The sequence below is a fragment of the Pelophylax lessonae genome (genome assembly GCF_965119305.1).
Source record: "Pelophylax lessonae genome assembly, chromosome: 9".
Lineage (NCBI taxonomy): Eukaryota > Metazoa > Chordata > Amphibia > Anura > Ranidae > Pelophylax > Pelophylax lessonae.
Window position 1 is genome coordinate 255947604 of NC_138776.1, and position 13564 is coordinate 255961167.

General features: G+C 43.5%; 1 protein-coding gene across 1 annotated transcript in view; it reads right to left on the minus strand.

Annotated features, from left to right (window-relative positions):
• The window catches only part of LOC309564392 (uncharacterized protein), a 135317-nt gene that overhangs the window by 15140 nt on the left and 106613 nt on the right, over positions 1-13564 (minus strand). Inside the window, exons 25-32 of the mRNA XM_082269021.1 lie at positions 10101-10234; positions 6448-6591; positions 6128-6284; positions 5914-6011; positions 5664-5802; positions 3437-4100; positions 2740-2858; positions 128-183 (exon numbers count right to left, since the gene is read on the minus strand). Of these exons, the coding sequence (XP_082125147.1) occupies positions 128-183; positions 2740-2858; positions 3437-4100; positions 5664-5802; positions 5914-6011; positions 6128-6284; positions 6448-6591; positions 10101-10234 (1511 nt within the window). The remainder of the gene's footprint in view (positions 1-127; positions 184-2739; positions 2859-3436; positions 4101-5663; positions 5803-5913; positions 6012-6127; positions 6285-6447; positions 6592-10100; positions 10235-13564) is intronic.

Below are 13564 nucleotides of genomic sequence, written 5' to 3' on the forward strand. Positions count from 1 at the left end.
TATTTGCTTCCTAGGCCTTTTGCCTGGAGAGGAAGCTGAAACTAAAGAAGAGTTCTGTTCTGAAAACTGGCCATTTGGGCTTAAAGGTCCACAATTGGTCTGTGAGAGAGGCCTGAAAAATTCTAACCTGCTCTGAGGCAAAGGATGAAGAACATTTGAAGGTAGCAATATGTGGTCCATTACCTGCAGTGGAGAGCAGAGCAGACATCAGGGGTGTAATAGACCTTTAATATCTCCTATGCACTACACTGCAGGTAATGGACCACATATTGCTACCTTTGAGGGTTTTGGCTGCCTTTAAATATCTAGAAGACCCCTGATGACTCAGTGAAGAGAACCTGCCACAGTAAATATGCTAAAGATAGCTACCCACTTGGGCCTGCAGAGTGAACATTAGCTATTGACATAAAGAGTTCTACATTTGCTTGAGACATAAAGATAATACTGATCAGATGAGATTTTTGATGCTGTTCTTTGGTATCCTCATAATCCTCTACACTTAACCCTCTTTCCCTAGACATTTTATACCAAAAAAATTATAAACGAAGATTGGAGGCCTTGAAGTTTGTCCAATTGCTGCCATTAGTGGGTTGGAAAGTGTTTAGATACAGCTACAGGGCAGTGCGTCTCCAGGAGTGTTAATGTCTTGTGTCCCCCTGCAGCGCTCCTTGGTTCCTCTTGCTGACCTCCATCGCAACAACTGGTGGAGGTCAAAGGGAGTAACCAGTGAGCAGACCCAGGAGTTTGACAATCCACAAAATGCCAGATTTCCAGCAGTCTCTGGAGCATTGTGGGTAACAAAATAGGCATTTGCACCTTTCTTTTCAGTTTTATATTGATGACAGTCCTTTTAAGATATTTAGAATCCCCAGTATCTGCTTCAAGATGTAATTGTTTGCTGTGATCTGGGGTTTTAGTAAAGGCCCGTACACACGTACCGATTGTCGGCCGTAAATATTCGGCCAACGTCCGATCGGCCGATTGTCGGCTTGTTAGTATGATGCTTCCGACAACCGATTGCGACTTATCGGCCGAACAAAATCTGGTCTGCATGCTATAAAATTTTTGTAGGCCAACACCAGAACGGCCGATTGTTCATCAGTCAGTACAGATTTCGGCCGACAAAAGCAAGATGAGCAAGACTGGGCATGCTCAGAGAAGAAAAAACACACGGAAAGTAAACCATCACATGACATCACTTCTGAAGTTGGTTGTTGTTGGCCAACAAAATTCGTGTGCAGTCTTGAGCACTTTTCAACCAACACGACAGCACTGGACAAAAGACGGCCGATCGTTCGGCCGACAATCGGTACGTGTGTACGGGGCTTTAGTCATATTATCAGCCAGGCTCTGTTGAGCTATCCAGAGGGCTGTTCAAGACTGGTTAACCACCTGCTGTTGATTCAGTTAGCTACACGCCCAGCCTAGCCAGGCTATCTCCCCTTCTATTTAAACTTGGCTCATTCCCTTAAGCATTGCCTGAATAATAGCTAGAGTGAGGACCCCAAGAGAAGATTCCTAGTGTCCCTTTGTTTCATAGCTTAAAAGATTCCTTGTGTCCCCCCATGTTTTATAACTGAGAATAGTCCTAGTGTCCCCAGTGGTACCTATTGGAGAAGATTCCTAGTGTCCCGTGTTTCATAGCTGAGAAGATTCCTAGTGTCCCCCATGTTTCATAGCTGAGAATAGTCCTAGTGTCCCCAGTGGTACCTATTGGAGAAGATTCCTAGTGTCCCGTGTTTCATAGCTGAGAAGATTCCTAGTGTCCCCCATGTTTCATAACTGAGAATAGTCCTAGTGTCCCCAGTGGTACCTATTGGAGAAGATTCCTAGTGTCCCGTGTTTCATAGCTGAGAAGATTCCTAGTGTCCCCCATGTTTCATAGCTGAGAATAGTCCTAGTGTCCCCCGTGGTACCTATTGGAGAAGATTCCTAGTGTCCCGTGTTTCATAGCTGAGAAGATTCCTAGTGTCCCCCATGTTTCATAACTGAGAATAGTCCTAGTGTCCCCAGTGGTACCTATTGGAGAAGATTCCTAGTGTCCCGTGTTTCATAGCTGAGAAGATTCCTAGTGTCCCCTGTGTTTCCTATTGGAGAAGATTCCTAGTGTCCCTTTTATTTGTAGATGAGAAGATTCCTATTGTCCCCTGTGTTTCAAAGCTGAGAAGATTCCTAGTGTACCCTGTATTTTGTAGCTGAGAAGACTCCCAGTGTCCCCCATTTTTCATAGCTGAGAAGATTCCTAGTGCCCCCTGTGTTTCAAAGGCTGAGAAGAGTCCCAGTGTTCACTGTGTTTTGTAGCTGAGAATATTCCTAAAGTAACCATCCCCTCATGTGAGAAGCGTCCTAATGTCCCACATTTTTCCTAGTGATTTGGGGTTTCAGTAAGTCATATTATCTGCCAGGCTTTGTTGAGCTATCCAGAGGGCTGTTAGAAATGCATTTTGCCAATGCCTGAGTTTAGCCCCAGTAGTTTGTACCATGAACTGATAAATATTATATGCAGCATTCTAGAAGAATCTTCAGCCTGAGGCCCAGATCTAAGGGGTTGGCTCTCTCAGAATATACCTTCTGTTGATGGAAAGCCTTACCCATCATGTTCCTGATAAAGGACACCAAAGTTACACAGTGGTGCTGAGAAAATTCAGGAACCGCCGCTTTTTGGAAGCTACTTCAGATATCTGCAAGTCAGGATCAGCGTGGGAAGTCTAAGCATCGACATGTTAGAAAACACATAACCTTCTCCAAAGGCCATGTTCCAGTAAGTCACCCTCTTATCATCGCTGATGAAGAACAAGCGATAACGGAAACAAAAACAGTCCACACTATGGTTTACCAATGAGAACTTTATTTGAATGCTGTTATGAAATGCATATATTTATGTAACAAAAGGAAGGAGACCCAAGGACCCAACCATTCCTTCCAAAGAACTTCAGTAAATAAAATGGAAACCCAGCAAAACTAGATTAAAGGAGAAGAGAGAATTGGGTTAGTGTTTTCTATAAAGAAAATTTCCATGTCCTAGTGACAACTATAAATCTCTCCGATGGGGACACCTCCAACCATAAAAAGTAGGTTAAACTCTTCCTTACTAAATAAACTTTTATTGATGAAATTTCCAGCAAATCTTGCTTGCGTAACATAACAAGAGGAAGAGGAAATCCCCGGAAGAAGTGCAAAAAGTTTGATTTTTTTTTTGTAAAATGACATGAAGATGCACAATAAATTATAAATAAAAAAATATTTTTTTGTAAGTAATGAAATAAAAAAAAAAAAAAAAAACAGAGGTTACAACCACAACAATAAACGAAAGTATTCCATAGGAGTTGGCTGATCCTTCCAGATTGCCTCGTCTTTATGGTACATTTTTTCTGTAGACAACGATTCAGTCTGTGATACTACACTATTGGCTTTTCAGCGGTCTCAGGTGTTGTGCGTTCTCTGGTGGAGAATTAGTGTCACTTTCTGCGCAAAACATTTGCCGCAATCTGAACAGGAAAACGGTTTCTCGCCGGTGTGAATCCTCATGTGTTTATCACGGTTCCCCTTATTGGAGAAGCTCTTTCCACACTCGGAACAGGGAAAGGGCTTCTCGCCAGTGTGGACTCGCTGGTGTATTGTGAGCTCTGATTTGTTGGTGAAGGACTTCCCGCACTCGGAACATGAGAAAGGCCTCTCCCCGGTGTGGATTCTCAGGTGTCGAATGATCTCCGATTTCCTTAAGAAGGACTTCTCACACACATAACACATAAAGGGTTTTTCACTGGTTTTCTGAGGTACAACTGGGTTGTGTTTTTTTATGAAAGAATCCTGAAAAGAATGCAATTTATTGGGAGAGGGTTTCTCAGGATTAGAAGGACCCGATGATTTAGCTCTATGACAGCCTGGTTGGACATTTGAGATAACAGTACGTGAATTATCTTTGGATAAATCACATACTAATAATTGATTGGTAAGATCTCTGGATCTAGGTTTGTGATGGATATTTCGAGTAACAATGCTTACTCCTGGAGAATACTGTGCCATGTCGTTATCTTCCCTATTATAATGTGCAGATAAAACAGGACGTCCCTCTGGGGTTTTCCAGCCACTGTGTCCTCCTGTTGGAAATAATGTTTATTATTATTAATAATAATTGCATGTTTAAAGTTCATGATTTGCAGTATGTTGGGCTAATAATCAACAGTTTCCCAGAACTCTGGCACGGACTTGGGTAAAGTGATAAAAACACAAAGAATAGAAGTCAGATTTGGTGTACAAAGTAAGTATAGCACACTGGGTAAGAGGTCTATGTATACTGATGACATTGATATGGTGAGGAATAGAGATGGACTTTCCTCCAGCTCATTTGTTGGAAACGTGACATTATATTGAGGAATGGAAATGGACCTTTCATATGGTGTACAGTATCTCCTCCTCATTTGTTGGGGACCTGGCATTATATTGAGGAATGGAGATAGACCTTTCATATGGTGTACAGTATCTCCTCCTCATTTGTTGGGGACCTGGCGTTATATTGAGGAATAGAGATGGACCTTTCATATGGTGTACAGTATCTCCTCCTCATTTGTTGGGAACATGACGTTATATTGAGGAATGGAGATGGACCTTTCATATGGTGTACAGTATCTCCACCTCATTTGTTGGGGACCTGGCATTATATTGAGGAATGGAGATGGACCTTTCATATGGTGTACAGTATCTCCTCCTCATTTGTTGGGAACATGACGTTATATTGAGGAATAGAGATGGACCTTTCATAAGGTGTATAGTATATCCACCTCATTTGTTGGGTACATGACTTTATATTGATGAATGGAAATGGACCTTTCATATGGTGTACAGTATCTCCTCATTTGTTGGGAACATGACGTTATATTGAGGAATGGAGATGGACCTTTCATATGGTGTACAGTATCTCCACCTCATTTGTTGGGAACATGACGTTATATTGAGGAATGGAGATGGACCTTTCATATGGTGTACAGTATCTCCTCCTCATTTGTTGGGGACCTGGCGTTATATTGAGGAATAGAGATGGACCTTTCATATGGTGTACAGTATATCCACCTCATTTGTTGGGTACATTACTTTATATTGATGAATGGAAATGGACCTTTCATATGGTGTACAGTATCTCCTCATTTGTTGGGAACATGACGTTATATTGAGGAATGGAGATGGACCTTTCATATGGTGTACAGCATCTCCACCTCATTTGTTGGGAACATGACATTATACTGAGGAATGGAGATGGACCTTTCATATGGTGTACAGTATCTCCTCCTCATTTGTTGGGAACATGGCGTTATATTGAGGAATGGAGATGGACCTCTCATATGGTGTACAGTATCTCCTCCTCATTTGTTGGGAACATGACGTTATATTGAGGAATGGAGATGGACCTTTCATATGGTGTACAGTATCCCCTCCCCATTTGTTGAGAACACGATGTTATATTGACAACCTTTCATATGTGTACAGTATTTCCATGGTATAGGATATAATATAGGTAGAATGAATACTTTTCCATCATATCATAACTAGCCAATTTTATTCTTTTGAAAGATAGCACACCCTGTCCAAAAATTTGTTGATTTTTCATTATATTTGATCAATCCGCATATCTAAACTGCTGCATTTTTTTTGTATATAATAGATACCTGTGCTGACATCCAGAGAAGATTCCTCCTTAGTAATTGTCACCATCATTTCATCTTCCGTCATAGACATTTGGTTTCCTCTCATATACATCTCTTCTTCCTCTTTAACCTCAGTTTTGATATTGATCACGTCTACCCCCTAAAAATCACAAAATGATGGTGAGCACTATTATCCTGAGACTGCAAAGAAGATTATCATCTAATATAGTTTAGGAGCGAGTTTGCATTCAGCATCCTCAGTCCCACCTACCTGATCATGGTGAAGGATCTCCTGATCTTCCTGTGTGGAGTCCCGGGAATACAGAGGACGGGGACATTTCTCTGGTGGGTTCCCATTACTGGATCCATCTGTAGGAAACACACACACTGACTGAATACATTGTTTCTATGTGTTTATCAGATGATGGGGGATCTAGGTGGATCCTCCGTACTGCTCTCTCTGTTACAATAAAGTCTCCTCTTACCCGGTGATGTGAGGGGCGGCTGATTCTCCATTGTGCCGTCCTTGTAGAGATCCTTGTGTCCTTCTAAACACTCCTGCTCCTTCATCATGTCCTCCTCCTCCTCTCCATCTTTTATCTCTTCTTTGATAACAATATTAAAATTGCTCCAGTTTCCATTCTGAATGTAAAAGTAAAATAAAAGTATAATTAATGCTTCTGCTCTTCAATGGAGACATCCTGACATCTTATAGGAACCTGACACACACACTGATACATTCACCATCCAGACACATCCCTTGTCTGTTACTGGATAATGTCCCAGAATTCCCGGCACCGCTCACCTCTCCCGTCAGGAGGTCAATGATCTTCTTGGTTACTTCTAGGATCTTCTGTTCATTGTTTTTTTCTTGAATCAGTAAGGAATGTAGAGGGACCATAACTGGGCTTTTTCTACCTCCCAATGTCTTTTTCACAACTATGTTATCCTGTGGAGAGAGATTAGCAATCACTATAAACATTTCCCAGCTAAAGACGCTAACCTGCTGCCATCATCGTTTTTATTTGCTAGGATCTGATTCACAGCCGCTCTCTTTCAGCAAGTCACAGCAAACCATTGACCAATTGCGCGGTCATGTAAACTATACCCAAATTAAATTGTTATTTTTTTTTCACAGCGATAGAGATTTCTTTTGGTGGTATGTAATCACCACTGGATTTTAATTTTTTGCTAAACAAGCAAATAAAAGACCGAAAATTTTCAACAAAACAAAAAGTTTTTCATATTTTGTTACAACATTTTGCAAACAGGTAATTTTCCTCCTTCACTGATGGGCACTGATAAGTTGCACTGATGAGGTGGCACTGGTGGGCACTGATCAGGAGGCACTGATGAGGCTGCACTAATGGGTGGCACTAAGAGGTGGCACTAATAGGCAGCACTGGGGGGCACTGATTGGCAGCACTGATAGGTGGCACTGGTGGGCACCATTAGATGGCACTGGTGGGCATGGATTTGCAGCACTGGAGGGCACTGATCAGGAGGCACTGATGAGGCTGTACTAATGGGTGGCACTGATAGGCGGCACAGGGAGGTAGCACTAATAGGCAGCACTTGCGGGCACTGATCAGGAGGCACTGATTGGCAGCACTGATAGGTGTGACTGGTGGGCACTATTAGATGGCATTGGTGGGCATGGATTTGCAGCACTGGAGGGCTCTGATCAGGAGGCACTGATGAGGCTGCACTAATGGGTGGCACTGATAGGTGGCACTAATAGGCAGCACTTGTGGGCACTGATCAGGAGGCACTGATAGGTGGCACTGGTGGGCATGGATTTTCATCATTGGAGGGCACTGAATAGCAGCACTGGTGGGCACCTAGGGGACCGATGTCCTGCTAACAGAAGCCGGTTACCAGCTCTATTCTTTTCTTCACACTGAGAGCGCGAAAAAAAAAAAAAAAGGTAAATTGCTTCTGGCTTCTGTTTACTTCCGTGATCAGCTGTCATTGGCTGACAGCTGATCAGGTGGTAAAGGGCCCGTTGTGATTGGCCCTTTACCTTGCTCTGTTATCAGCCAAATCCCAAGAAGTTGGCGATCACAGAGTGAACGGGAGGACGTAAATGGACGCCCTACCGGCATTTGAGGTAGGCCGTCATTCGGCTATAATGCGGACGTCAAGCGGTAAAGCACCCCTGTCAGTGTTCAACAGTTTGTCCCATCCCCGTAAACTGATACATGTGGAAGAGAACTTATGCTTTTGAAAAACACTAGACTTACTGGCTGGATCACCAGAGGACGATAGAAGAAAGAAAGCCTATAAAAGAAAATGAATGTAGCCATCGCATCTAAGAATTGGTAAGCTGCAATATAATAAATGATTGTGTTTGGGTTTGATAACACTTTAAGGGACACAGGATGAAGTATTTTCGGTACTTTGGGTTATCCTGCTGCATTCAGGAGATTGAATACTGGCAAAACAAAGGAGTAAGGACAGCCCTGTGTAAACTCTCCCAACCCTAGCCTGCCGGGGCTTTAACGCAAGCAATAGGATGATAAGAATTGAGGACAACGACCCTTTTACCTTACACAGTACTCAGAGAAAAGGACGCTACGCTACATTAACCACTTGACCTCCGGAAGATCTACCCCCTTCATGACTAGGCCATTTTTTGCGATACGGCACTGCTTTACTTTAACTGACAATTGCGCGGCCGTGCGACGCTGTACCCAAATAAAATTGATGTCCTTTTTCCCCCACAAATAGAGCTTTCTTTCGGGGGTATTTGATCACCTCTGCATTTTTTTGGGGGTTTTTTTTGCGCTGTAAACAAAAAAATAAAGACAATTCTAAGGCTCTGTTCACATGTAGGCATTTTGGGGCGTTTTTGGGGAGTTTTTCTGCTCTAGGATCAGCTCTCAAAACGCCCAACAAGACAAATCCTATTCATTTCAATGGCCTCTGTTCATATCTGAGCGTTTTGACGCTGTGAGCAAAACGCCCAACGCTCAAAAAAGTACATGAGCTTCTTTTTGGGCAGATTACAGGCGTTTTCCATTGATCTCTATTCAATCTAAAAACGCCTGCACAAAAATCGCGGTAAAATCGCGCGAAAACGCTACGCTCAGGTGTGAATGTAGCCTTAAAAAAAACAAAACCACAATATTTTTTACTTTCTGCTATAAAAAATACAAAAAAGAAAAAAAATTGAATTTCTCATCGGTTTAAGCCAATATTTATTCTTCTACAGGTTATTGGTAAAAAAAAAAAAAAAAAATCCCAATAAGCGCCGGTTCACATTACCGCGACGCTACTTGCAGGGGCGACCTCCGAGATCGCGGTGCGAGCAGCGCGCTGCGACCTCGGAGCGGCCGCCACGGACTTCATAACATTGAAGTCTATGGCGGTCGCCTCCTGGTCGCCCCAAAGAAGCTCCGGACCCTTTTTCTAGGTCGGAGCGACTTGTGTCGCTCCTATTAGAACGGGTCCGCAGCTTCCCTATGGGAGGCGACCTACGGCGACCTGTGAGGCGACCAGGTCGCCTCACAGGTCGCCCCAGTGTGAACCGGCACTAAGCGTATATTGTTTGGTTTGCCCAAAAGTTATAGCTTCTACAAACTACGAAATATTTTTATTTTATTTTTTGTTACTAGTAATGGCGTCAATCAGCGACTTATGGTGTGACTGCGATATTGCGGCAAACAATCGAACACTAACTAACACTTTGCGGGAACCAGTGATCAGTGATAAAAATGTGCAAAATGACACTGGCTGGGAAGGGGATAACATCAGGGTGATCAAAGGGTTAAATGTGTGCCTAGCCTGTGCTTACTCACTGTGGGGGAGGTGATTTGACTAGGGGGAAGGCACTGATTCATGTCCCTGCTTTGCAGGAACACAGGATCCATGTCTTCCCCTCTGACAGAACAGCGATCTGCCCTGTTTACATAGGCGGACTGCCGTTCTGCCTCTGTACTCGACGACTACCTGCCGCTTGGCTCTGGCTGTGTGTGATCACAGCCGGAACGGGTCGCCAGCGGCATGCACGTGCGTCCCAGACATGGAAGTGTCACATCCGCGCTGCCACAGTATATGTACGGTGGGCAGAACGAACATGAAAGAATGAGAAAGAAGAACATGCATACCCGTGATAACGTAACAAAACGAAAAAAAAAAGTTCCTTAGAAACAAAAACGTTCGCAATTATCCAGCTATCAGGAACGCCAATTCTGTAAAACGTATTCTGTGACCGGTTTTCAATTAAAAAAAAATAAATTTCATCCAGTTGCATAAAAAGATTTTTTTTTTTTACATATAAAATGTGTGGCATTTTTTTGGCAGTTAAAAAAATAAAAAACGTTACGAATAAAAATAGCAAACAAAAAAAACACGGCACTTGCTGGAATAAATCCGGAGGAAAGTTATTTTTTCTTGCCGGTATCAATCAATAAAATGAACCAAAGGTGTTTGTGGCGTTCCCAGAATCCTCCTCACCTCCCCGGTCAGCAGGTAGATGATCTCCAGGGTGAGCTGTAATATCCTCTCCGTCAGGTTGGTGCAGTTTGCCTCCATCGCTCCCAACTCTGTTCCATTCACTTCCTGCAACAATAGAGACCATCCCCCCAGTGCTCAGCTTCATGGGTGAAAGACAGGCTTTTTCTGAGATTGGTTCCTGTCGGCCATTTTTTTGTAGCCCACAGACTTGGAGGAACACTCTTTTCATTATAAAACGACGATAAAACCTGAGGACTTCTGTTAGTGAAATCAAACAAAAATGACCATCAGATGGGAACATCAAGAATTTCTAAAGCTGGATACACATTATACAACTTTTGTTGTTTGGTTTCCTTTAGATTTATCTTGAACTATGTAGTGCAAGGGAATGCCTGATTGCATATAAATTTTAAGTGTTTAGGTTTGACCTCATATTATATGATTTTGGTAAATCTAAAGGAAAAATCTAAAGAAGATTGACATTTGTTATATTTATTTAGTTATATGTCAACATATCTTCATATAAGGGCTACAATTAAATGGCTGCTAGAAGCTTGTCTTCATTGATCAAATACAGCAGACATCTCCAAACTACGGCGTTCTATCAGATTTCCCTACCCCATCATATTTCCCAACGCCCCTCCAGCTGTTGCAGAACTACACATCCCATGAGGCATTGCAAAACTCTGGCATTCACATACATGACTAGGCATGATGGGAATTGTAGTTCCTGAACAACTGGAGACCCCTAATTACAGGAATCAGGAAAAATGGATACCTAGTGTTCAAATCCTCTGTTGCCCCATCAACATCATCTTCACTTGCGGAAGAGTTTTGCACGTGTGCCGCAACTCAAAGTATTTGTGTTTTTTTTGCTAGAAAAATGACTTAACCACTTCAGCCCCGGAAGATTTTCCCCCTTAGGTTGGCCATACACTATACAATTTTCTTGTTCAACTTTCCTTTAGGATTTACCAAAACCATATAATATAAGTTCAAACCTGAACACTTTCAATTTGTATGCAATCAGGCAGGCCCTTGCACTACATAGTATGTATGGTGTATGGCCAGCCTTAATGATCAGGCCATTTTTTTGCAATTCGGCACTGCGTTGCTTTAACTGACAATTGCTTGGTTGTGCGACGCCGTATCCAAATACAATTGATGTCCTTTTTTTCCCACAAACAGAGCTTTCTTTTGGTGGTATTTGATCACCTGTGCGATTTTTATTTTTTGCGCTATAAACAAAAAAAGAGCGACAATTCTGAAAAAATATATATATATTTTTTACTTTCTGCTATAAAACATACCAAAAAATAATGTAAAAAAATCGAATTTCTTCATCAATTTAGGCCAATAGGTATTCTGCATGTATGTAAATCCCAATAAGCGTATATTGTTTGGTAAAAAGAGCGTCAATTTTGAAAAAACACCAATATTTTCTATTTTCTGCTATAAAACATTCCCAAAAAAAATAAATAAAAAAAAACATTTTTTTAATCAGTTTAGGTAAATTTTTTTCATCTGCTACATATTTTTGGTAAAAAAAAAAATCCCAAAAAGCGTATAATAATTGGTTTGCGCAAAAGTTATAGCGTTTACAAACCACGGGATAGATTTATGGACTTTTATTCTATTTTTTACTAATGGCGGCGATCAACGATTTTTATCGGGACATCGCATCCACCGGACCCACTGATTGGCTCCCGCTGATCAGGGGGTAAATGTGTTCCCTAAATGTGCTTACTAAATGTTTTGGGGATGGATTAAACAGAGGCACACAGAGATCGGTGATTCAGCTTAGCTTCAGGTGTGATCTCCATACCCCCAGTGTGATCTCCATACCCCCAGTGCCTTCGGGTGTGATCTCCATACCCCCAGTGCCTTCAGGTGTGATCTCCATACCCCCAGTGCCTTCAGGTGTGATCTCCATACCCCCAGTGCCTTTAGGTGTGATATCTATAACCCCAGTGCCTTCAGGTGTGAACTCCATACTCCAAGTGCCTTCAGGTGTGATATCCATACACCCAGTGCCTTTAGGTGTGATCTCCATACCCCCAGTGCCTTCAGGTGTTATCTCTATACAGCCAGTGCCTTCAGGTGTGATCTCCATACTCCCAGTGACTTCAGGTGTGATCTCCATAACCCCAGTCTGATCTCCATACACCCAGTGCCTTCCAGTGTGATCTCCATACCCCCAGTGTGATCTCCATACACCCAGTGCCTTCCAGTGTGATCTCCATACCCCCAGTGCCTTCCGGTGTTCCCTCCATACCCCCAGTGTGATCTCCATACACCCAGTGCCTTCCAGTGTGAGTTCCATACCCCTAGTGCATTCAGGTGTTATCTCCATACACCCAGTGACTTTAGGTGTGATCTCCATACCCCAGTAAAGGGCCCCAGGATCAGTGGAAAGAGCCCTGTAATTGAAGAAATGGGCCCCCGGGCAGGGGTCATGGGGGAGCTTCATGGTTTCTTACACCGGGGCCCTGAAGGTTCTAGTTAAGCCTCTGCCCCCAGTATTTCCTAATTAAGAAGACTCCCAGTGTCCCCCCCAGTGCCTTCCGGTGTGATCTCCATACCCCCAGTGACCTTCAGGTGTGATCTCCATACCCCCAGTGACCTTCAGGTGTGATCTCCATACCCCCAGTGCCTTCAGGTGTGATCTCCATACCGCCAGTGCCTTCAGGTGTGATCTCCATACCCCCCAGTGTGATCTCCATACACCCAGTGCCTTCCAGTGTGATCTCCATACCCCCAGTGCCTTCAGGTGTGATCTCCATACCCCAAGTGCCTTCAGGTGAGATCTCAATACCCCCAGTGCCTTCCGGTGTGATCTCCATACCCCCAGGGCCTTTAGGTGTTATCTCCATACCCCCAGTGCCTTCAGGTGTGATCTCCATTCCCCCAGTGCCTTCAGGTGTGATCTCCATTCCCCCAGTGCCTTCAGGTGTGATCTCCATACACCCAATGCCTTCAGGTGTGAGCTCCATACCCCCCAGTGTTATCTCCATAGACCCAGTGGCTTCAGGTGTGATCTCCATACCCCCAGTGCCTTCAGGTGTGATCTCCATACCCCTAGTGTGATCTCCATACACCCAGTGCCTTCAGATGTGATCTCCATATCCCCAGTGCCTCCAGGTTTGATCTCCATACCCCCAGTGCCTCCAGGTGGGATCTCCATACCCCCAGTGCCTTCTGGTGTTATCTCCATACCCCTAGTGTCTTCCAGTGTAAACTCCATACCCCCAGTGTGATCTCCATATCCCCAGGGTCATACAGTGTGGTCCCCATACCCCCAGTACCTTCCAGTGTGATCTTCATATCCCCAGTGCCCTCCAGTGTGGTCTCTATACCCCCAGTGCCTTCTAGTGTGATCTCCATACCCCTAGTACCTTCCAGTGTGATATTCATATCCCCAGTGCCTTCCAGTGTGGTCTCTATATCCCCAGTGCCTTCCAGTG